This window comes from Cinclus cinclus, chromosome 6 (assembly GCF_963662255.1).
Source record: "Cinclus cinclus chromosome 6, bCinCin1.1, whole genome shotgun sequence".
In the NCBI taxonomy this organism is placed as follows: Eukaryota; Metazoa; Chordata; class Aves; order Passeriformes; family Cinclidae; genus Cinclus; species Cinclus cinclus.
This window is the reverse complement of record NC_085051.1, coordinates 26,533,840-26,559,375: the sequence shown is the minus strand read 5'-3', so window position 1 is coordinate 26,559,375 and position 25,536 is coordinate 26,533,840. Positions and strand designations below refer to the sequence as shown.

The following is a 25,536-nucleotide window of genomic DNA, read 5'->3' as shown; positions in this document are numbered from 1 at the left end:
GCCCACGGCCGCCGCGTCCGTCCGCGGGGAGCGGAAGAGGCGCGGCCAGCGCGGCGGTGGCCTCCGGACAGCGGGATGGCGGCGGCGGCGCCGCGTTCCGGGGAGTGGCGGCGGCGGCCCGGAGCCGTCCTGCTGCGACTGCTGGCGGTGCTGCTGCTGGCGGGCACGGCGGGCGCCGGGCAGCGCTCCAAATGGCGGCTGCCGGTGCTCCTGGTGAGTGCGGAGAGCGGGGTCGGGCCCGCGGCCGCGGGGCCGGCCGGCGTGGCGACGGTCGGAGCGAACGTGTGCGGGCGGAAGGCCGCGGGCGGGACAGCTGCGGTCGGGGACATCCCTGCCTGGGCCGCGCCTCTGTGGAGCCTGACCCGGAGCTGGTGCGGGGGGCTCGGGGCCGTGGCTGCCTCTTGCCCTGCTGCCGGGCTGCAGCACTCTCTGGCGGGTCGGTGGGGGAGAGAGTGCTTGTGCGGGAAGTACTCCGATGGGCGGCTGAGGGAGAGCCGCTCCTGTGAGGCCCGTGGGAAAGGAGGGAAGGTTCCCCCGACCGGTGCCCGGGCTCGGCGGGCCCTGTGCGGGGGAGGCCGCCCCGCTCCCCCCGTGCGGCCGGGCTGGCGGCCCGCACCGTCGGGCAGCGCCGTGGCCCGGCCTCGGGAGAGCCGGGCCGCTGCAGCGCTGGACCGAGAGAGGTGTGGGCCTTAGGGAAGGTGAAGGGATTTGGACACTTCTGATAAACTCTTGGTGCTTGAATTTCCGTGGAGGAAAGCTGTTGTGCCTCAAATTCGCTCGGGCTTTATCAGGCAGTGAGAGTAATAAGCACTTTATTGGGAGGCTTTTGAGCTTCAGGAACAAAACTGAAGGATCACGGTGGACACTCTGTTGGCTCTTAGAACAGATTTTTTTTAATTGTTGGATGGTCCAGACTGTTTCATCAGTAAGGAAATGGTCATAATTTCAACAAATGTCAACGTGAAGTTGATTCTGCTTGCAGATCAAAAAGCCCCAAGCCTCTTAAACCATCTTTAAGAGTATGTTGAAGGGTGGTGAAGCATGGCTGGAAAGTCCGGGAAGTCTGGCTCTAGATTTGACATTTGCTTGCCATTACTATATTGGCTTAGAATGGAAGATGGTGTTTGCTTAAGCTCAGTGATATTAAGTGTGATGCCAAAAGATTTTTGCATTTTATGTATTTTTTTATCTATTAGTAGCTGTGTAGACTATTACTGTATACTTTTATAATTTCTTAGTTAACCTCAGGACTTCTCCTACCATGTTAGGTTGGACGAACACACTCCTGGAATCCTGCTATAATCTTGCTTCTTAGTGAATCAAGGACATTTTACTTTCCCATGTATTTAGACATAAACAATGTGGGCTTAGAAGCAAGGGGAAGGCTTCAGTAGGAGCCTGAACCAAGAGGGGAATTACTTCATTAACTGCTTTTCTAATCGGGGATTCTTGTCAATTGCGCTAATTTGCTAAACTTACAAAAGTGTCATGTGCACTCCACCATAAGTGCACCTGGAGGACCATCAATAAATGGTGACTGCTTTTTATAATTTCTAAGTTGTTTATCTTGTCATTTTAGGGGTGATAAGGCATCAAACCTGCTAATATCTCTTCCTTTTTTGTGCCTTTGCAGGGAAAGAAGTTTAGCTTTGGGAAGATCCTCTTCAGCAACACCACCATTTTCCTGAGATGTAAGTGGTCACAAGGGATTAACCCGTTTTCTGCTTTTTGATGCCCTGCCTATTTTTAACATTTGGAACTCAAAACACTGTGAAGTGTGTAACTGCACTGGCTGCAGTGATAGCTAATCTAGCACTGCAGGAAAACTGCAGCTCTGATGTGGTTGAGTCTCTTAACAGCCTTGGAGCTTTTCAGTTGTGATCTGTTTAAGTGGCAGCAGAAATGAATGGCTCTATTTGTGCTCTCTGTGGATAAGGCACGATGGGCAGTGGGAGCATCACTTTTGTTTCGGATAGTGGATAATCATGTGTGGGGTGTACTGCACTCTTCTGTGAAGTGTGCTTTTCCTATTTAAGTTTTGTTAAATTCCCCTGTCTGGGAGATCTCGTGCCAGCTGGACAGGTGCTGTTTGTATACTGATGCAAATACAGAAGGCAATTTTTTTGAAGCCTTGTTCCTTTTTAGCTGGGTGCTTTGGGTGTGGTGAAGGACTGTTGCACAGTGCAGCAGAGCTCTCCTGAGAGGTGTTTTTTCCTCCTGATCCCAGTGTGTGAGTGGGATAATGGAGTTTTTTCTGTTGAGCAAACATGTTGGCAGCCTTCCCATTTCTTCTTTGTATTAGTCTTTGCTGCTTCTGGCCAGGTCTTTGATTTACGTACGTTACTGCTCCAAGGAAAGTTTCTGTGAAATACCCTCTTACCTGTGAACATGAGGACACCATCTAGATGGCAGTAAGATGTTACAGAAGTGAGTAGATGACTTAAAAAGGTGTGAAATCCTTGCCATGCACTTTGAACACTTTCAGTGGTTGTTTGCACCAGTTTTTATTGTGAGGGAAAGCTATTTAATCTCCATCTGGTGTCTGTACTCACCTTGTTGTTTTTCAGGTTTGATTTCCAATCCATGCCCTTCTTGGGACAGTGTTTCAAGGAGAGTTTGTTGAAGTGCCTCTCTGTATCCCACGTGAATCTGAAATAGGAGGGTAGTACTTGAGTGGTTATTATTGAAGATCCATCACTTCAGTGTTAGGGCTTTCCCCCTTGACAAGTGTTGCTGAGATGTTGAGGTTCACATCTAGCAGTGAAACAATTGCAAATGTACAGCTGCAGCATCAAAATTAGAAATGTGCTGCTTGGAAGAAGGAGGGGGGTTGAAGGGGCAATTTGATGCTTTGGTAAGTTTTAGGCTTTCTTGTCTAAAGTTTAATAGAAATAGTGTACACATAGTGACATAGCATCTGAGATACAGGTGTCTGAAGTGAAGTGTGCGGTAGATCTATTTATGCTGAAATAACCAAGAGAAGGAAGTAAGGCATGGGAAAAAGATTTACTTGTTGTAACGCAGATCTGTTGATAAGAATTCTATACTCTCTATCTGTTAAGAATTCTACTCTCTGGCTCCTGATGTGGAATTGAATTACACTGTACTGTCAACCTTGAAGCATGCATTAAGCCTTAAAATTCTTTAGTGAAGACACCTGTTTTACATGCCAGTGTGATGAAAAGATTTACATGAATTTGGAAAATGAATCACTGAAAGAGGAAGGAGCAAAGGCTGGGAACTTAACTCGTTTTCTCAGTCTAGGTGGAACTTAAACTGTATTTAATACTGGGAAGCTTCAACTTCGCATTTTTTTTTTTCTGCCCACACCTGTGTGGAAACTGGTCTCATTTCCTCTGTTGCCTCTTCCATCTGCTGTGTGATGTTTATGTGGACAGTATGACCCTTCTTGCTCATGGGTTGTTAATTGTTTTCCTGAACACCTGTATCTCCTTATCTCCTTTTTTCCTTTTTTTTTTTTTTTTTTTTTTTTTTTTTTTTTTTTTTTTTTTAATCGGTGTGGCATATTTGTGTCTGATGCTTTCTGCTTCTGACTGGGAAGATTGCTGCTGGCATGCAGTGTTGTCAATAATTAATTTATTTTTATTTACTTTTCTGAAGTGCTGTTCTAGAAGGCATTTAGTTTCCTGTATGGGATCATGATAGAAATTCTGCGGTCTGTAAATGAGTACAAAGACTGCATTCAAGTTGAATATTACTGGCTTTTGTTTGAAGGCTGAGGAACTTAGATTTCCATATTGCTGAATTCAGTAAATGCCATTGATACTTTTGTCTGGCTTTTGGAGTACTTCCTTTTCAAAGTTTCTGTGATTTTGATGTTTACAGATATTGTGGATTGTTCTAGTGACCTATTTTACCTTTATGGGTGCTACTGCTGAATATGTAGTTGCCTATTTATTTTTCACAGAGGAGAAGGTATTTAAAAGGTATTTTGGAATCTTATTTTTTGCTAGCACTTTTTTTGAGATGCTCTTCATTTGGTCAGTTTTATCAGAAGAGTCTGTGTCATCTGAGAATTTGCTATCTGCCCATGTCACTGCAGTGCTTGTGCTGCCTTTTAGTTTCTTTATTGTGCCCTCTGCAACATCTAGGACAATGTGGAACTTGTATGTCTTGTTTTCATGCTTACCAGAAGGTCTCATAAGGAAGCTCCTTTTTTTTCAGTGATTTTGCTTAAATCTTTGGTGTTAGAAACTCAGTTGTTGAGTTTTTTTGCTGCAATTTACATGCTTTAGTACTCACAAGGTATAAAATGGGATTAGTCAATTAATACCCTGTGGCAGGATTTTCCTTCTAATTGCTTTTTCTACCAGCAATGGTCAGTATGGAAACATTCCTTAAAGGTGTACATGTAAGAAAGTTGTGGATGCATCCTCTAATATGAATGTTACCTGTAAAGTTGTGGGAAGTTCTTAGCCACTGCAAGTATTCTGTTAACTCAAAAGAGTTTTGCCATTTGTTGACTGCAGAAATGTAATCATCTAAATGGCTCTTACAAGACTCTGAATAGTCACTGCTCATTTTATTTAAGGGTTGAACTTGCCTTAACATCAAATTCTCTTCATCGGTTTTAGTTTAAGAACGAGATTTGAAACACAAAGCCCCACGCAGCCTTTCCTGACTGGGGAGAAAGTCTTGTGTTTCACTTTCTGTGCATGTTGTTATTTAATAAATCAGAGTGGGAAGTTGTGTTATTGCTGTTTTAGGTAGCATTCCAGCTTTGACAGCATGGACTAATGCATAGATATCTTGTTTGTCTTTTGGGAGAGTGGATCTTGACTGGCACCATCTTACCTTCATTTCCTTGGTGGTGGTGTTGGTATATTTAAATTATATGTGGAAATTGCTTAGTATTATCCTGTTCCTAGATTTCTCTGCCTGTTTACATGTGCCCCTGTCTCTGAAAGGGGGGCCCTTTTTGTGTGTTGGAGTCACTGCTGTTCTCATTTGGTATTTGCAGTTGCTGAAACATCCTTGATTGTCTTCAGAACAAAAGGATTCCAAATTATCTTCAGCTCTTTAATAGAATTGTATAATGTTATAATGGAATTCTGTTCATATGCTTCTTTCTTTCACTGAACAGTAATGAATTACTTGAGGAAAATAGTTTTCTATTGTTTTGCTTTCAGTTTAATGTTCAAAATTTAATTATGTTAGTTTTGCACAGAATGGAATGCAGATGGTATCTTACGTGTCTCATGTTTGATCTTTTTGCTGTTGTTGTGGTGGTTTTTTTGTTTGTTTGTTTGTTTGTTTTGTTTTTTTTTTTTTTTTTTTTTTTTGCTTAGTTGAAGGAGATGAAAAAGCTTGTGAACCCTCCCAGGCCTTCAATGTTACTTGGTACTTAAGATACTCTGACTGCTACAATGAAGTCTTCAACTTTGGGGTAAGAATTCAGTGGAAAAACATAGGTTATAACTTTCAGAGGTAAGCAGACCTCAGGAGGAGGGGATTAGAAATGTCTCTCCCTTGCATCTATGTTACAAGTTGGGCTTGAAAGACACATTCTTCCACTGGAAGATAAAAAATGTCTGGAATAGATTGAAATTATCAACAGCTTGCTGCATCTGCTGACTTTTTTTTGGGTTTTGGGTCAGGTGGAAGTGTTTGTCAAAATTGTTTCAAATCCAGGAACTTAAGTGAATACATTGACTCTAAAATGAGTGAGTTCATGGTAGTTGAAAATATTTGCAGGAATGCTTAATGACAGTGAAGAGAAAAAAATTGAACATTTACATGTTAAATCTAAATTCTGTTCTTTATAGGTGCACATTGCAAGCATTAGCAATTTGTACAAAATGTATAGTGTTTCTGTCAAACGTGATAGAACATAATTGTGCTTTCTGTGGTTAATATTTTTTCTGTGTTTGCTTAAATTATTAATTATTACAGTTGTAACTGCTAATCTGACACAGGACTGAGTCTTCACTCTTTAAAAAATAAGCCTATGTACCATCATTTTTATAGTCTTGTGTGGTTTCGATGCTTGTATTCTGCTAAATTTGATTCAAGAGTGTGTGCAGAGTGAAACTATGGGTGGAGCCCTGCAGGTCTTGCAGCTGTCTACTGAGATAAACCATTTGAAATACTTAGTGCTAACCTAAGTTCTACTCTGTTTGGCAGGATGAACAAGCAGATAACTATTTTGGGACTACGGCTGAAGAGCATCCGGGTTGGTCAGGATACTATGCCACTTCTTCTCTCAGCTTTCCAAATTGCTCTGAACTCTTCAGGCCTCAGGTATGGGTAGAAACCTCAGAGTTTGCTCTGCTGTCTTATACAATATATAGGGAAGGTGATAATTCCTGTTATTGGCATTGTATGCAAGTACCACTGTAGATTGGGAGGTACTTCTTTTTATCTGTTTATGACAACCAAGCTGTGATGATGATTTCTTAATTTTTCTTCACTTCTGGCTTGCCATTCAACATTTTGCTCATGGTAGTGAAAAAAGCCCAATGAAATTACTGTAAAAGTGATGTACAGTTCAATACTTCTTTTTGTTTGTGGTTTTGTATTCTCAGTTTGTTTCATTTACAGGAGGCTATTGCTAGTTGAGTAGAACTGGCTGCAGCGTAAAGATACCACTAAACTTGAATCAATAAAGGACTGGCATTTATTACTCAAATAATGTTTATTTAGAATAATGGCAATGAGTGTTGAGAAATATATTACTTAAGTATTCATGGAGTGGGAGAGAGAATATGTTTGAAACAAATCAAGTAAAAGCAAGAAGACAACGCAAAACTAGCATAGGGAAGTAATGTGCAGACATCAGCTCTACACCCAGCTGTGTATCAGCAGGCTGATGATAATACCACTATAATTTGCTGTCTTTATTTAATGGTATACATAAGAATTGAAGGCCAGTTACGGAGGGTTGCATCTGTGTTCAGCCATTCTTCATTTATACAAAAGATTCTGGATAGAAAATACTGGGAAATATCTCATAAGTATTGAACCTAGTGTTGTGGATTGCTTTTTGGTATTTTTGGTTGTTTGGTTTTTTTCATTAAGAGAAAAATGAATGCCAAATTATGACTTTTAATAATCTGCTTTCATGCCTCTAATTCCTTTGATGTATGAAGATGGCTTGAAGGGGTTTTAAAAAGAAAGAAAAAAATCCTGTGATGCATGCTTTTTATGTTTAATATTATAAGAAGTGTCAGTTCTGCTTTTACTTGGATTTGTAGAAGAGATCTTTTGGATTTACCTGTGTAATGTGGACTTGGCATCCTAACTAAACAGACTCATGAAAGTCTTTAAGGTTTTAAGTCTTTAAGTTTTCATCCAATTCCTCTGGAAAGTCTGTGGAATTCTTAACAATATATTCGTGTCAGATACTAGTTTCTCAAGTTGCACAGCAATTTCTTCTCTAAATGGTTCAGGAGAGTTGGAAAAATCAGGATTTCTAATAGGCGCTCACTCATCTAGGGATTTAGTTTTGCGTAGATTAAGGCAGAAATCTCAAAACCCTGAATCTGTGTGTGTAGACTTTTATCTTGTAATGGGGATACCCAACTGAGTCATACTTCGAAAACAAAATTACCTTCTCTACTGTCATGTCTGGTTGCTAAAAATAGATACCTGTTATTTGAGGGAAGGAAAAGTAACTCTCAAATTACATAACATTAAGTATTCAAGACTCCCTGCAGAAATGGACAATTGTTTGATTTAGAAAAATGAAAGCTCTCCGGTACAGCTGTTCAAAGAGTAATGATGTTTACTGGAAGCTTTTCTGGTAATGTCATGTTAAGGTGTGAAGTGCCTATAAATGTTAAAGTGCCTATAAAGTGTCTATAAATTCTTTGCCTTTCTTATATTGTGCAGATTTTCTATAAAGAATTTATTCATCCGGAGCCTCTCTTACCTGAGAAACAAGAGGTAATTTTCCTTTTCCTTCTAATGAGTGAGTGTAGTCATGGGAAAGGTAGTTTTGTCATATTTACTTGTTTATTTTTCTGTGGTTTTTTTTTCTTCCCCCTAAGGGCTTAAAAGATAAGAAGGAGAGTGCAGGAAATCTCTCAATGGTGACAGATAAAACTGTATGTATACTAAATTTAATTATGGCATATAATTCAGCAATCTTACTTTGTTTTGGTTTGTTTTTTTTAAATTTATATTTCTTTATATAAGAGCTGGCTGGTAGCATATTCCATGGTTTTTTGACACCTGGAATTTTTTAGCTTAAAACTATGTAGTACTGTGGACAAACAGGAAACAGAGTAACTGCTTCTTTTGTATGCGAAATATAGAACTGATACCATAAAAACCAATGGTATAAAATAAAAAATACATTTATTTTTCAATTGTAATTTAAAATAGTAATTGAAATTATCTTCTTTAGATGATGATTAATTCTTATAGAATACATTTGGTTTTGTCTTCAATCAATTTTTTGAAACGTTGTACTTAAAAAGTTGACTGATTACTTTTGATTTTCATGTCCCTTGCTATATTTATAATATATCATGTTCAAGAATTATGTAGGAACAGTTTTCAAAATAACTTCAAATTGAATGTCATGGATTCCAAGAAAGAAAATGTATTTTACTCCTTCTGTATGTAAAGGGCCATTTATTTTAAAGCTAAAACATAAGTAGATGTGTGCAGTTGCAAAGTAAAGAATCAATGGAGCAAGAAATGGTGGTATTTTAAAGGCAACATTAGTGTATATAAATTTGTCCGTTTTTCTTTCAAGTTGACTGTGTTTATAAGTTTTATGTTCAGTCAATATTAGTATAAAGTTTATATATATATATATATATATATATATACACACATATATATATAATTTTATTTGGTTTGGGTCTTGTAGTCAAGAGGTTTCTTAAAAGAAATGCATGCTCTTAATTCAGAATTTCTCTTGGAGAGGCCATTATAAAAAAAAAAAATCTTTGTCACAGTTCTGCTGTAGTCATGGGAGTGGCATACATGTTGTAGATGGTCTTTTGTATCTGTATTTTTCTTGTCTTCTTGACTGTGTGCTGTTTTAGTGGAGATGTTTTATTTTCAGGCAATGAATGCTATTATCAAAACTTGGCGAGATGGGCCATATATATTTATTGTGCAAATTGGACTTAAAACTGCAAAGGATTCTACTGCTAGACTGAAAAGAACTGAGAGAACAACACCTTCCTCATATCAGAACAAGCTCTTTACAAGTAAGATAGCTCTTTATACAGTAAACTGAAAATACAGCACCAGTTTTATGTATTCCCAGTCAAAGTATTCTAAAGTACTCTTAAGTTTATGCTGTATGGTTCCATTTCATTAGACACTGTCTTTCAGTTCACATAGGTAGAATATTACTATGGCTCATTTAAGAAAAGAGCTGACTTTTCCTGTCTTGAAGATACTAAGCCTGTTCTGGCAGTTTACTGATAGAAATAATGAAAAGTCAATCCCAAGCGTTTCAATTTTGAGGCTTGGTATTTTGTTTCAGAAATGTGCAGACCAATACAGTGATCTATTCTAATAAGTCAAAATGTGAAGGACAAAGATCATAATTATCACCTTGGTATTATATATTGACAGTGCATTCAAACTTTAGAGAAGTTCAAAAATCCTCTTAAAAGGTGAACTTATATGTGTTTCTGAATTTTTCCTGTTATACATGAATCTCCAGCAAAAATTACTTTCAAGTACTGCCATGAGTTACTTGGTAATGGGGTGTGTAATTTTAACTGTGTGCTTTTGGCTGAGTATGTTATGAGTCTTAACTTGCACTTTAGTGAAGAAAGCTAAGTTTTAAGGCCATGTGAAGATGTGGAATTTCTTTACACTTAAGTGAAAGTCAGTTATGTCCTGGCTTCCTCCTTTTGGTTCTTATTTGATTTGGTTATTGGATTGTCTCTTGACAGTGACAGTAGAACTGAAGGGGCCGTATGAGTATCTTTCACTTGCAGACTACCCTCTGATGATTGTAAGTAAACCATCTTTTCTTTGATCTATAAAACTGTCAGTTGATTTGAGTGTCAGTTATATACTCTGCTCTCATATTTCAAGAAGCACATAGCCAGTGTATCAGGAGAAAAAGTTACTTACCTGAGGTGTTTTCTGGTTTGATGGGCTGGTTTTTTTTTTTTGTTTTTTGTTTTTTGTTTTTTTTTTTTTTGGTTTGGTTTGATTTAGTTTGTTTGTTTTTTTGTACGGAGTACAGGCTAGGGAAAACAGACACAGATTTCAGTTGCTTGCATGTGCTGTCAATGTTGTCCTTCTCTGGATTGTTCGGATTAATGGTTGTAAATTTGTAGTTCCTGAAGTTATCAGTATTATTAGCTCTAAACTGAGAAGTTTTACTGGTGCTGTTATTCTCCTTAGCTCATGTATTAGAAAATCTGCTATTCTATGCTTTTGTTTGCAGCTACCCTTTCATACGTCACTGCTTGCTTTGTTCTTTTACAGCTTAATCTTGCTTCCTCCACCAGCTGTCTTATACCCCATGAGGAGGTCTTTAATACTGCCTAGCAGTGAAAGCATAATTGAGCTACAAAGAGCTAATCCCCTTTTTATTCAAAGGCGTTATTGACTTGGTTTCTAGTTTCTTCTGTTGAGAAGGCTAAACAATAAAAGAACTTAAAATGTTTATGTAGTGAAGACGACTTTAGCTGGGGATCAATAACAAGTAACATCTCTGGCTTGACTGAATTGGCAAGAACAGGCTGTCAGTAGTGGAGCCTTGCAGCATTTTTGAAACACACATTTTACTTCCTACAGAAGCAAAAAGCCTCCAGCGGCCCTATTGAAATGTAATTCATCAGTGTGAGTATCGTATGTGACAGGACCAGAAAAGAATCAGTATCTCTAAATGTTTTCTCAATGGAGCATCTGCATGTGAACCATCTCACATAGATTCTTACCATTTGAACTGAATGATTTATTCAGGTGTGAAAATGTGTAAGGATCAGTGAACTACTCTCCTAAGGAAGATGTTTTCAGTTTGTGAAAGTTTTGATGGATTGTGTAGCAGGTAGTTTGCTTGGTTTATATAAAAAAAAAAAACTGAAAGAGGAGGCTGCTTGATTATTAAGCACTGTCCTATGCTTTGGCTAACTATTTCCTGCTATTCACTTAATGTCTTATTCTCTCCTAATTCCTCTTCTTAATCTTAGTGTCCTTTTGAAAATTTTAAATTGCTTTGGTATGATTAGAAAATTCAACCTTGAGTAACATTGTCAAGCTTATTGTTTGCTTTATGAGACATACCATGAAAAGTACTTCTGAAGCAAGTAACACTGAACCAAACAAAAACCACAAAACATTAAATGAATATCTGGATTTTTTTCTCAGCTGCAGGTTTTTTGGTGGCCTAAAACTTAGTCAAAGAATGAGTTTGCTGAAAATTAATTTCTGAGAAAAATTGTCAAATTATTAGAACACAGGGCATAAAAGCATTAGTTGCTTGTCTCTGATCTGTGGAATGTTGTCTAGAGGTGGCCTGTGAGTTGATTTGCAGAGTACTGTAAATGTATGATGAAGTTATTAATAGGATAATACATGAGAACAAATAGGGTTATTAGCACTTGATGATTTGCTTGAATTCTTACCTTTCTGGAATCTAGTAGCATGTATCTTCCTTAGAAAAAATTGCCTGTGAATAAATTGGCAGACTATTCTTCAAGGGAGAAAGTGCACAGGAATTCACTTACCCTCATTCCCTTTATTTGTAGTGAGAAATTAGACTCACTGCTAAACAGTCTAGAGAGGACAAATGAAACAATACTTGTCTGTTTAAAATCTTCCAAAGTTGCTATCCTAGGGGAGAAAATAGTTGTCTTACAGCTGTGGAATGGAAACAAGGAAATTATTTTTCTGCATCTAAAGTTCCTATTTCCTTCTTCTTTTTGTGTAATAGTTTTTCATGGTGATGTGTATTGTGTACGTATTCTTTGGGGTTCTGTGGCTTGCGTGGTCAGCCTGTTACTGGCGGGATCTCCTGAGGATCCAGTTCTGGATTGGTGCTGTTATCTTCCTGGGAATGCTGGAGAAAGCAGTTTTCTATGCCGAGTTCCAGAACATCCGCTACACGGGCGAATCCGGTGGGTGGCAGCTGCGTCGTGCAGTTTAACTGAGGGGGCATAGCACTAATGCCTTATGCTAAATTGGGGTGGCAGATACATGTTAAAACTGTATCATTACTTGAGGATTGTTTCAAAGCAAAGAACAGGGAACCAGAGTTTTTGTATTTTTATATATAGTAAACACATGCTCTGTGTTCTTCTAAAGCTAAAATGCTGTTCCTTTCTCTGACTCCTGAGAGTAGTGTCTTAGGTACATAGAATGCTACATTCTGTGCTGCAGTGCTGGCTTTAAGTTTAAAATAGGACTTGCTCAGTTTCGCTTGTAATTAATTTCTCACAACTGGTATTGGCCTTGAAAAGATACTTTGAAACTCCTTGTTCAACATGACTGCATTGTAGGTAACTCTTAGTATTCAACCGGTAGCCTCATAATCCATTTTTAAGAGATTGCCTTTATGTAAAATTCTTTTAGTCTAGTTTTTAGTTTCAGGCTTGATGCATGCAAATTAAACTCTGAAGGTAAAATATTGTTATGACTGCTAATTGGCCATACCCATGGTGCCAAAGGTTGTGTTGGTTTACTTGTTTATAAGAGTAACTAGGCTAAATGTAAAATTTTTCTGTATATTTTTTTTTTGCCAAGTGATCTATCTTTTCTGAAAGCTAACTCCAGATGTAGATAATAAAAAGACTATGAAAAATACTAGTAAAAGGCACTTTTAAGAGCCTACCTTGTATGTCTGCTCTCATACTATAATTGCATGCAGTAGCTAATAAAACAGATACTGTATTTTAATGACCTAACTCCCTCCTCTTTGCTTTTGGTAGTTCAAGGAGCAGTAATACTGGCAGAACTTCTTTCTGCTGTGAAGCGCTCGTTGGCTCGAACTCTGGTCATCATAGTCAGCCTGGGATATGGGATAGTCAAGTGAGTAGTTCTGTTATGGGTTTGTTGTGTTCTAGTTAAAGGGTTTTTGCTATTGTTTTTTAAGAATTCAGGGTGGTATTCGTCTCCCTGTACTTTGTTTGCTAAAAGGTAAGTGCTTTGGTTAAGTGCTCTAAAGACCTAGACTTCTTCACTAGTAAACAAAGACAGTTCCACACTGTGATTGGCACATAGAAGTACATGGAAAGAAGAGCACTGTAGGGTGGGTTTCTGAGTTATTGTTGGGATCCTCTGCTGGCTGGAATGGGAGCTTTATGGGCCTGCCTTCTTGGCGAAGTTTTTATTAAAAAAACAACCTTTTTTCATAAAAGTTTTTATAAAAAAACCTTTTTATAGGAGTTTTTATTAATTTGTTAGGTCAAGACTCACTGATGGGGGAGGGGATCCACTTCAGTAAGATTGTGGCTCATTTGTCTGTCCACAGCTGTATTCAGTGGTAAAAACACGTGCTAGATGGCAGTGGGAATTTTTGTCAAGTGTGGGTTTCCTGGGGGAACTGGTGAAGAGGTGGGATGTGACTTAGTGAAAGGGTCATAAGAAGTTAAACAGGTTAACTAAGAAACAAGACTGTTGCTAGTCTCTCCCTTAGTCACATCATACTGTAAGTCAGAATGAATAGTAAGTTTAAAGCACCATAATAGTATTTCTGGATCTGGATGTGACCTTTTATTCCTATGCTTCATACCTTATGTTTAGATTCAAGTTGACATGACTTCACTTTTTGTCCCCACTTAATCTGAGATTCACTTTGTTTCCTACAGACCTCGCCTTGGAGTGACTCTTCACAAAGTAGTTATGGCTGGAGCCCTTTATCTGTTATTTTCTGGCATGGAAGGTGTTCTTAGAGTCACAGGGGTCAGTAATAACTGCTTGAACTTTTTACCATATGCCACAGATACTATTGGCTCTATGTGCCTATGTGAACAGCTGCTTTCCCTCCCCCTCCCCAACAGCAACCAACCCAAATTCCCATTGCTCCAGTTTTGGAGGCTGTGCATGGGGAAGTGTGTGTGAATGGTGCTGCTACTGGATTTGTTAAATGCATCTTGGGATGTAGATTTGTTATTTTGTTTTTTAGGATAAAGTATTTAACCTGTGGTATATTTGATACTTTTCCAGTTTTTCTATGACACTGTGGCTCTGATAGCAAACTTGGCCTTGTCCATGATTGATGCCTGTATTATTTTGTGGATATCCTTTTAAAAACTGCAGAACGTATGACCTTATTCTTAGCTCATTATTTCTGTCTTGTACTTGAAAGGAATGAAAGGTGTTTTGCTTGTTTCTGTTAGGACTTCGATAAGTTTATGATGTACATGCAAAGGCAAGTTTTGCCCTTTTAGTCAGACTCATGGTTGCTGGTGGAGCTTTCAGTTTATCCATGAATAGTGTAAAAGATTTGATTACTACATCTCTAACAAGCTGGTTGCTAGTTTTCTGTAATGGCAGGGGCCAGAGCAATTAATCACAGCAATTGCCTCAGCAGAGACTCCTTCTATCAGTGCTAGATTGACTTAATCTGGACAACTGCTTCTTGCCTTGCTGGTGGAGAACTGAGAACTGACAATGTGGTATTGTCAGTTCCTCTCTGTGCATTAGACTAAACTCTTGGTTCATGCCATCTGTTTCTGTAGCAAAACTTGGAACTGTTGTGGTGGTGTATTGGTGGTTTCTCATAAAACAGCCTGACCCTCCTTACTTCTCTACTTTGTTTTCTTTTCAGTTTGTTCTTATTGGCTCTTTCTTTGTCTCCAGGCCCAGAATGATCTTGCCTCCTTGGCTTTTATTCCCCTGGCTTTCCTAGATACTGCCCTGTGCTGGTGGATATCCTTCACTGTTTTACTTGATGGGGTGTGCTTGCTTTTGAATTTGGTGGTTTTGGGTTGTTTTTTGTTTTGTTTTTTTTTTTAAGTCTTTTTTTTTTTTGCTGAACTTTTTAAAAAAAGTAACATCCAAGTATTTATTTTTTTCTACTTCTGGTGAAGGTGATAGAGGTCCTGTAATTGAGTGTTCAGGTAAGCTTCTGCTGGATATTGCTTACCTAGTTTTTGTTGAACTGGATGTGTCTGTGTAAAGCTGCTCCAGAATATAGTCTGTCTTACCAGTCTCTCACTGTTGAGTATGAAAGTAATTTTTACTAGTGTAGCATGTCATGGCACTAGAGCACTAGCCTTTGAAGAAATGACTCAATTTGTGTTTTGAGGAGAAGGTTGCTTAGCAACATCAAACCTAAAAGTCTTTCTGTAAAATTTTAACTAGTCTTGAAGTAAGCAACAAAATGAGGCAGTGTTTATTTCTTGGTGTCTTGACTTATTCATTCCAAGCAACTGTAATTTGTGTGACTTTAGCAACTGACATCAAATGCTAAACTTGTCTATAGCAAAATCCCTGTAAAGTGTTCTTAGCTAAAGTCAATTGCAAAAGCTCTATTAGAAATGTGAATAGCTTGCTGCCCAGCTGTGACAACCACAGTTCTCCCCTATCATGATATCTCTCCTAACCACTTGTTTTGTCACTGTGGAAATAAAAGAAAATGTGAAGGCAGTCGTATGCATTAAATAGATTTGAACAAATTTCTAGTTCAGATTTCACTTTTCATTTATCAAAAGCACAGCCAACTCTTTCCTGAGGGAATGGGCCATAGTCCAACATAGAGGTTTGGATACCATCTTTGTGTGACAAGGGTAATAGGTGTAGATGACTAAATAACATGAAAAAGACAGATTTTTGCTCTCTGATACCTTTGTCATAGGGTGAATTTTCTACTGAGAATGGTCTAATCTTTTGGAGGGCTCAGCGTATGATTGAGAGAGGTGTTGATCATAACATCTATGTCTTCCTAAGTCTGTGTGATCAGCTTGTCCCTTTAGAGACTTTTCCTTGACTTTCTATACATATTCATCAGCTTAACTCAAACAATGAAGCTGCTAAAACTTCGAAGGAATGTTGTGAAACTGTCTCTGTATCGGCACTTCACCAACACACTCATCTTGGCAGTAGCAGGTAAGCAGAAAATTATTCCAAGTTAAATAAAACCACTTTTAATTTCCATAGAAGGCTTGATTTCGTCACTAGAGCAAATTTTGAGTTTGGTGACCTTTGTGTAAGTACAATCAAAATTTGTGGTAGTTCTAACACTTGACCATTTCTAAAAGCGGGTCTTTGCCAAATGTTATGTTGATATTTCAGAGACAGTGGATGATTAGTCCTAATGTTAACAAGATCAGTAGTTCTGTGCAGTTCCTCTAACAGAGAACTTTTGTCCCACTTCAAGCTGCTGGGGCAAAAGTTTATTATTATCTTATGCTGTTAACTTTACAGAGATACTTTTTGCCAAAATCGCAGTATCGCTGTATACTGTGTGATTTTTAAAATGTCTGAAGATCGGAGTGATTCTTGGAAAAACTGTGTTCTTAGTTTTGTAACATAATGCCCTCTATTCTGGAAGAATACAGATTGAGTATCTTTTTCCATTTATATGTGATGAGCTGAATTTCAAGATTAAATTTGTTGGTGCTTCCAGGTTCTCTGCCATCAATACAAGGAGCAGAAAATCTCTAAGGACTGTGCTTTTTTATTTGAACAATCTTTTAATTTAAGCACATTCCTTTTTTTAGTGATGAAATTTCTTTCAGCACCTGGTTCTTAGTCGTCTTAAAATACTTTAGTGGAGGGAAATCTCTTCTAAAACTATGGTAAGAGCATAGTTTGAGTGTTGGAGCTGTTGTGGGTCAGAATCAGAACACTTAAGGCATTCAAGCAGATCGTTCAGTTACTTCAGGGTCAGCTTCACTTTTCAAGTGATAATGAAACCATGGTTTGAAGGCTAGATAAAAGTGATTTAAGAATAATGAATAGTGATTAGGAGTTGGCTAAATACTCCATATTTGATTTATGCCTTGTGTCTGTGTAGAAACATGAGTAAAATATACTGGTCTATGCTTAAATTTCTGTCTAAGGTCAGTGCATTAGATCCATATCTTGTTTTCCAAAACTGTTAAATTGAATTTCGAGACTTGAATATTCAGGTCTTTGATCTTTCTTTAGGAAACATACCCCCTGTTAGTGGGGGTATTTGAATTGGCATCTTTTGTAGTAATAAGTAGCTTGTTTGTTTGAATGTTGCAGCATCTATTGTATTCATCATCTGGACAACCATGAAGTTCAGGCTGGTGGACTGTCAGTCGGTGAGTTTATATTAAATGCTTTCTACAATTGTTGCCTCTTGATAAGTTTATATTTGGCAGTCATACTGGCACATAGCACCACAGGCTAAAAGTCTCACTGTTGTGGGTAATGAGTCTCTTTGACAGATGCCTATAGTTCAGCCTTGGAAAGCGACAAGAGCCTGAAATTTCTTGCTTTACAACGTCTTTCTTTTGTGCTGCTGCTTTTCTTGACAGGACTGGCAAGAGCTATGGGTGGATGATGCCATCTGGCGTTTATTGTTTTCAATGATCCTTTTTGTCATCATGATTCTGTGGAGACCATCTGCTAACAACCAAAGGTTCAGCTTTTCTTACCTCTTCCTGAAAATGCTGGGGTTTAGGAATGCTTATTTATTCAAAAAGTACTAGTGGGTGATGTTTAGTTGCTGTACACTGATCGATAAGGATACTAAACAGAGTGTGTAGGGAAAGGTAAATCTAGAGAAGTTACATACATAAAATCCATTCTGTTTCTGGTGCTCAGCTTATTTAAAAAGAAGTAACTTAAACTTTTTTTTAAGGACTGATATTAAACAATGAGCTACACAGAATAATCAAGCCACGTATATGTTGGGGTAATGGATCTCTTGGGAGACAAGAGAATATTAAGGTAGCTTTCATTCTTTCACTTCTACAGGTTTGCTTTCTCACCACTGTCAGAAGAGGATGATGATGATGAGCAGAAAGAGCCAATGTTAAAGGAAAGTTTTGGTAAGAGAAGAAAAAACTTCCACTCAATTTCAGTATTGAAGACAGTTCTGTGGAGGAGGGTGTCTTGCTCTTTGGCAAAATTGCCATTGATACATGGAGTTCTGGAGGAAACACTGGCTTTATGTTTACTATTTGCATCGCCGGTTTAACTCTGGGATTTTCTGTTGACACTGAAAATACTGCTACTGCTGTGGTTGCTTTGCCATGTCCAGTGGCATGTCCATATTTGATTAAATATGTCTTTGGTTTTAATCCAGTCGTGATGATAAGGATCTCTTGGATATTGTTGCTAGGTAGTGGTTTTGTGTGCAGTTCTCTTTTAAAATCCCATTTAAGAATTTTAGTTTATTATCTGTTCTCTGAACTTTGAAATCTTCTTCATTCTCTGCATTAGGCGTTAGCATAGGAATGTCCAGTGTAAATGCAGGAGTGAATACGTTTATTCATGAAATTGTCTGTTGTAACACCTCTCTTTATAAGCTGTGTAAAAACTATTGGCTACATGCCTATTGCTGTCTGTCCACATATCAGTTATGCTGGGATATATCAGTGCTGGGATGTATCAGTACTGTTTGGCTGGTTTAGGAGCAGAGAAGTGTGTATTCCATTAGGTACATTTGGCAAACCAGCTCTATCTAGATGTCTGCCAGGCAAGGAGATGAATATTGCTTCTCAGCTTTTAAGGCAACCAAGTGACTGGTGAGCAGTAGATAGGCAACTCCCAGTTTATTTTACCTGTGTCTCAGAATGGTTGAGGTTGGAAGGGACCTCTGGGGGTCATGCTGTGCAAGCCTCCTGCTCAAGCAGGGACACTCAGAACACATTGCCCTGGACCATGTCCAGATGGCTTTTTAGTGTCTTCTAGGGTGGAGATTCCACAGCCTCTCTGGGAACTATGTCTGAGTTCTATGCTGCTGCTGTCTGGCTTAAATAAAAGGACTAGAAATTTATATTTCCTAGGTAAAATTGTTAAATTCAGGAAAAACCACATACTCCACCTATCAAGAAAAAATACTGCAGGCCTTTCCAAGGGGAAGAAGTCTAAATCATTATCTTGTCTAACTCTGTCTCTTTGATGAACTATCCTGAATGAACACTAAACAGCTTTACCTACAGTGAAACTGTTGAAGAATTATAATTCAGTTATAATATTAATTACAATTGTCTATGAACAATTATAATTCAGTTACGCCAATCTTTTTTCTTCTTTTGGCTTCAGAGGGAATGAAAATGAGAAGTACAAAGCAAGAACCAAATGGGAATGTAAAAGCAAACAAAGTTGTGAGTATCATCTCTATACTTTGAAGAATTAGAGATTTATCTTTTGTTTACTGTCATTAGGAGCACACAAATATGCCAATTTCTGAGGCAATAAGTAGAGTTTTTTGGTTTGCTTCAGAGTGTGAATGAGTCAAAATAGAAGTTAACATAGTACTGCTGAAAAGAAAGTAAATACAGGTTTCTCATGAGATTTCCTGTAAATACAGTGGGAACTTAAGAATTCAGTCTGTTCTTTAGAAATGTAGAAGTGTAGATAAAACTGTAAAGTACAATATTCTGGTAGTGATTAATGCATTATTTTACAAGTTTTTCAGTTTGAGAAGGAGGCTGAGCCATATTTTACATAAATTGCCCTCTGGTTTTGAGATTTGTGATTGATTACACAAATGGGGTGATGTGTATATTTTTATGTACCTACCTAAATACTTTGGGGGAGGATGCATTTTTTTTCCACGTGCCTTATAAGCCATTACAAAACATTAAAACATGTTTTCATATTCATCTAGGAGGCCTAAAATAAGTCTTGGAATCTTTTCATAGAATTCATGCATATATTTAAAAGTGGAAAGAACCTGTAGGAATTCATTATAATAGCAATTGTATTTTTGTCATTAGCATTGTTTTTCTCAAGGGTTGGTTGCAGCTGTATACTACTTACCTGAGGATAGATAAGATTATATAAAACTTTTCTGTTTTGCGAGGGGGTGGTGGTAAGGACTGCTATGGAGTTCACAGCAAGTGGGTGGGTTTTTCTCTACCTTTTTTTTACCTTGGAATGTGTTTTTTCTAATCCAGAAATCAAATTGAGGTGGGTTTTTTTTTTTGCTGTTTGTTTGTTTTTAGTTTTTTAACTGACATAAATACATGCGTTTTTGTCAAGTAGGCTGAGAAGAAAATGGCTTGCATATGACAGCATTGTAGAAAAACTGACTTTGGTTTTCTGTTCAATTTCTGTACTTGTAGCAAGAGGATGACCTGAAGTGGGTAGAGGAGAACGTTCCTTCATCAGTGACAGATGTGTGAGTATTTTTATAGTCACAATAAAGGCCGGTTCCTTTCCCACAGGAGAACATTAGAATGCCTTATCACTTGTATGCTGCACTTCCATGGGCAGAGGCTGGGTCCAGCCTGGCACTGGCCTCTGATCCCTTGTATGCAGTCTGCTGGGGTTGCACACAGGCTGACCTAAGGAACAGTCTTTTGGAATGTGAAACCCCAGACTGGTCTGCATTTTACTAAAGTTAAAACGATTAAAAAAACAATAAAGGTAAAACAAGTTAAACATAAATTCAGGAAATGGAGAACAAACAAACTCCTTTCTAGTCTCTGTAAAGATCTTTGAGTATCTTGCTGAATGTAAACCATGGAATAATGTAATCCAGTTTTCACCTTTATCTGGAACATCTGCTGTAATTTTTGTGCTTGTGGTAATATAGTCAGCTGTGTACACTGTCTCTTATCTCGTCTGCTTTTAATAACTTTTACATGCTAGAAGTGTCAGTGCCTGTGTCTACATTTTTTATAACAGAACCCAAGTTCATAGATAAGTACGTTCACAAATTTGAACGGGTAATTGTGGCAGAGGATCTGGACTGAAGTATGAAACTCTGCTTGAACTTAGGCAAAGGCAAAGTAGGTGAAGTTTTAAGAGGGGAAGAAAGTGCATTTTCTCAATTGAATTTGGTTTTTCCCAGTTTTAATACTTATTTTCTGAAGACTGATATGATTTCTTAAGGAAAAAAGGACTAGACTGGTGTAAGCTAGGAATGGGCACTTTGAGGTTATCTACTGCAGATTTTTCTGTTTCTGAGAGTGTGATCAGGGTTGTGAAGAGTCAAGATCCCAATAGGTGGGAGATCTATTGTAGCTGGAAAGGCTGAAGTACCAGTGGAACTTGTTTGAATTCTGGGACATGTTTTTACGACATGGTACCATATTGTAAATGTCTTCAGTGCAATTCAGCAGTATGAGTAAAGCAGCTTATTTCATGGCAACTTGGAAATTGTTCACTTCATAAATAAAGAATTTTAAAACTGTGATGTGAAGTTCATTAAGAATATTCCTTGGGCTTTTTTTGTGTCTTTCTCTGTTAAATTGAAAGGTCTGTCTTCATTGTTTCTTTTCTGTGCCCTGAAAAACAGCACAAGGTTGAAAATAGTTGTCAATATGCTCTCAGCATGTGCTCTAATTATTTTAACTTTTTTTCCCCCACTGCAGTGCTCTTCCAGCTCTTCTGGATTCAGATGAGGTCAGTAAAGAAATCTTCAGTTCAAATTAGTCTTCTGACATGCCAGGAGGGTCAGGAGTCAGCTGAAAAGGTTTTGGCTTACTAGAACTGGACTCTGCTCATGTCAGTGCAACAGTAAAATGCTGCAAGAGGGAAAGGATAGTGGGAACAGCCATGATATAACTTAGAGTACAAATGTATTCTAAATATGTATTCTAAAATAAGTGGTGTATCTGCTGTATAAGTTGGACTCCTGATTTAAAATTCATATGAGTGTTGTTTGTTGTGGATGTGCATGTTCTAAATAATGTAAATCTACTGGTGAAAGTGACATGATTGGGTATTTTGTTTTCCAGGAAAGAATGATTACCCACTTTGAAAGGTCCAAAATGGAATGAAGGAGTAGCTTTTTGCTCTTGGAAGTGGAGACACCTCTGTTAAAGTTACTTGGTGGAGCAAGTGCATCCTGCTGATTTGTCTCTTGATCTCAGCCTTGAAAGTTTGATGCTTTAATGTCATGGAGGGTGTCTTGCTGTGGAAGATGTTCACAAGGACATTATAAACCTTCTGGAAATTTGAATTTAAAGTTGCTGCAAGTTTGGATTTTTAAGCAGTTGACATGTGTACTATTCCAGCACCTTCTGTAACTTTTCAAATATTTAGTCTGTGAAACTAAAATTCCTAATGTCTGCTTGAGGAGTTTATATTTCAATGTTACAATTGACACTTAGAGGTGAACTGCCTGTACCTTTTTGTGGGGAGGGTGGGAACAGATAGATATAAGCACTGAAAAAACAACAGACCCATTTTCTGGTAGATAATAACTGCTGTTGTAGTCATGTGTTCACTGTGCATGAGAGAGTTCTAGAGAGAAGCTCCTGTTGATGAAGAAAATTAAGATGCCAGAAAGGAAATATTTGGAAAAGTTACAGTGATATGAGTTTTTAACAAAATCAAGTGCAATTTTATTCATAACACTGTGTATGAAAGATTTTCTATTTTAAATGCCATTGACCTGTAGGTAACAGCTGCCTAGAGCTAACACCCTCGCTGTTGTGGCACATCTCATTGCCGGCAATGTGGTGGATGCCTGGAAAAATCATTAGCCCCTACCTTTCATGTGTTGCATGATTTATTTGAAAAACACCCCAACAAATAAAACAACAAAAGCAAACATCACCAGAACCACTCTTGCAGTGTTCCACAAGTGCTTGACTACATGTTAAGCACGTATTAAGTGGACGTTTCAGCCGAATTCTTCTCCTTTTACATATAACATCTCCCACCAAGAAGTTGGCACTCCTCTACGAGAGGATGGCATTGCTTTCTATGGGCGTGAGCACTGCCTGCCTTACTTGAAAGAGGATTTAGGGGGAGTCCACAGCACTGGGATAGTTCTGTTCCTAGTGTCTGTTTAGAATTGCTTCCCATGTAAGTGATTTGATGCTGGGCTTTCCTGTCCCAGCTGGTCCCTGTGGCCAAGAGGTACTCTGAGATCACTGTGTTTCAGCTGAAGTTGCAGGTTTCTATTCTATATAATTGCATTTTGTTTCTCCTTTTGAAATTAAAAAGAGCTTTTGGACTATGTTCAGGTTTCTGCTTGGCTGCAGCAGCTGAAGTTGCAATAACTTCCTCATGGAATCCTGTCGTGGACTGTATGACAAAAGCTCTAATTTGGGTTCATAACCTTTAATACTGATGATCAGGAGGCAAGCAGCTGCTGGGTATCTAGGAAGCAGATGTGGCTGCTGCTGGAACAGCATAGAGCGTCAGCTTTTCTGGTTCTTCTCATAGCTATGTCAGCAGAAGTGAACATGTGCCTGTACTTCATTCATTCCACTGTAAGGTCTGGTAGCTTAGCTGTAGCTCCCCTTCATCAGCAATTCAAGCTGAAACATGGCACTTTACAGTACAGTAACTGAGGCACAAGGACATAGCGTCTTCTGCTAGCTGTGTTGTGGGGAGGGCAGAGGGGCAGAGAAAAAAAGCTGTGGCTGTAGCACCTCACTGCTTTTCCAAGAGTTGCTGGAGCTCTTCTGGCATCTTCTTCAGGCCACAGATAGAATCTTTAATTCGTAAACGCTTCTAATTTGCTATGCTTAATTGATATAGATGAAAAAGATTACCTCCATGTCCTTTTGGGGAGAGGAAATTTTGTGAAATAAAGCTACATAAAGCTTGATATTTAATTTTTTTTTGTTTTCATTTTTAAAGAAATCCTATTGTTTTGGGTTGTTTGGGTTTTTTGAAATAAATAGGTAAAAATGTTCTCTACCGCAAGCACAAAAGTTTGTATGTACTATTTAATAAAGGCTAGGCAAAGAGTAGAAAGGCTCACATTGTGTCCTTCCAGTTTCTTATTCTCTTCTCTCACATGTAGTGTTGCCACCTTCACAAAGCTAATGCAGTTATTCCAAACATTTCTTTTCAAGACTGAAAATCAAGTCTGTCATTTGAAAAGCTAATGGAGATAGGGCAAATCATAACTTTCTGGAAAAAAGTTTAAGAACCAACCAGTTTCCCTAATTGTATTAATAATCTAATTAATCATTTAAAAGCTAAAATAAACATAGTAGCAGGGTGGTGCTTTCAGCCTCTGACTAGAGGGGTCTTAGGCAATCCTTGCAGCTTTCTACCCTTCCATTGTATTCACTTCCAGAAATATTTAAAGGTTTTTAAAGGGAGCTTGTTGACCCCTTAGTTAGTTAGCAATTTTTGTTTTTTCACTTGTTTAGCAGAGTTTCTGTATTGTTGGAAAGTAGCATCTGCTTCCTAGCCTACAGCAGGTGTGTGCTGGGACTTGACTGCAGTCGTTGGGGGAAGCCGTGTGAGAGCCCAGCTCCCACAGAATGGTGTGGGCTATGGCATTGCAGGAGAGATGGCAGTGGATGAGACGTGGGTGAGGAGCAAAAGGTGTGTTTGCAGGTTGCAGCAAGGTGGCCTCTCCCTCAGGAGCATGTTTGGTCGGGTGTGCTGGTTGTACTGAGGGATGTTTGCCTCTTTTGAAACTCGATCTCGCTCCTAAAGACATATTGGCTCCATAACTTGGAAAAACTCAGGAAAACTTCAGTGAGCTAGCTTGCTTAAATGCTGGAAACCAGAAATCCTGCAGGTTGTTATCTTTTATTATGTAGTCAGGGAAGACAATTCAAATGCATACCCCTTCTTTTAAAAGAAAATCATGCAAACTGTTCTGAAGACTTGGTAAGCTAGAGAAAAACAAGAGAGAAAAGATTTAGTCTTAGGTCTGGGGTCTGCTAGAGTTCTTCAAAAGCTGTTTGTAATAATGTTCTACTTGCAGAAAAAGTAAATGTCTGACAGGAGTATTTTGGAGTTCTTGTGCCTGATTAGTTCTGTATGGATTTATTGTTTATTTGTGACAAGTGGCTGTTGGAATTGTAGCATATATCTGCATACCATATAGAGAACTGGGAACATAGTGAAGAAGATGATGCTGACCAGCTTTTGGTTAGGGTGAAAAGATGTCCCTGTTAGGAACTCCAAAAGAGGGACTGAGTAAGAGATCACATGCCCTGGTAAAGAAATGCAAGAGGCTTGATAGGCACAGCGTGAGTCAGGATCACAAGACCTAGGGAAGGTTATGTTTATCTTACTCTGGGGATGTAGGGCTGTGTGAGTTTGTGGGCTTTATTTGTCCTCGTGTTCGCTTTATATGGAATTTTGTGTTGTTTGCTACATCTTAAAGTCTAAAGAGGGTAATGCTTCACAAATCATTTGCTCTCTGGACTACAACCATGTGAAGTCATTATTACCCAGTGCTATTGAAACATTTCATTAAATCGGTGCCACGTCTCTTTTCCTTTTGTAGGGATCCTTGATTAAAAACACCATCTATATGCCTGGGCCATAACACCTTTGGCAATTTGCAATTTTGCTATCTGTGAAGGGAGGTCTGACTTAGCACAGTTTTGTGCTTTAGCACAAAATGTTCATTCCTTAGCAGGATGCAAGTTGGATGGAAGAATGCCAGGCTTATTTTCCCATTCCTGTGCTTTGGTCTTCCAGCACAGAGCATCCTCAGTCCCTGTTTTCTAAAACTGGTCTCTTAGTAAAGATACTTGAAGAATTTTGTACCATTGTTCTTTTTTAGTTCGGTTT

At 38.5% G+C, this 25,536-nt stretch overlaps 1 protein-coding gene across 2 annotated transcripts; it reads left to right on the top strand.

Annotated features, from left to right (window-relative positions):
• Positions 1–65: 65 nt before the first annotated feature.
• On the top strand, positions 66–23,754 carry TMEM87A (transmembrane protein 87A). 2 transcript variants are annotated; one of them, XM_062495311.1, is made up of 20 exons: positions 66–213; positions 1,634–1,691; positions 5,310–5,407; positions 6,145–6,261; positions 7,852–7,905; positions 8,025–8,066; positions 9,038–9,185; positions 9,885–9,946; positions 11,879–12,062; positions 12,873–12,972; positions 13,752–13,845; positions 14,746–14,814; positions 15,885–15,993; positions 17,119–17,177; positions 17,394–17,497; positions 17,836–17,909; positions 19,129–19,190; positions 20,154–20,209; positions 21,408–21,438; positions 21,774–23,754. In XM_062495311.1, exons 1-20 carry the CDS (start codon positions 76–78, stop codon positions 21,813–21,815), a joined length of 1,701 nt encoding a protein of 566 aa, XP_062351295.1. In that variant the 5' UTR covers positions 66–75; the 3' UTR covers positions 21,816–23,754. The 2 variants fall into 2 exon arrangements, with proteins under 2 accessions (XP_062351295.1, XP_062351294.1); XM_062495310.1 differs by having other exon boundaries at positions 8,010–8,066; positions 14,746–14,818; positions 15,889–15,993.
• Positions 23,755–25,536: the final 1,782 nt, after the last annotated feature.

Bases quoted from the DNA above. Each gene is read 5' to 3' on its own strand.
- TMEM87A (XM_062495310.1), top strand. From the start codon at position 76: ATGGCGGCGGCGGCGCCGCGTTCCGGGGAGTGGCGGCGGCGGCCCGGA. The intron at 1,692-5,309 runs GTAAGTGGTCAC...TTTTTTGCTTAG, and splicing joins CACCACCATTTTCCTGAGAT to TTGAAGGAGATGAAAAAGCT. The intron at 17,910-19,128 runs GTAAGAGAAGAA...TTTTGGCTTCAG, and splicing joins AATGTTAAAGGAAAGTTTTG to AGGGAATGAAAATGAGAAGT.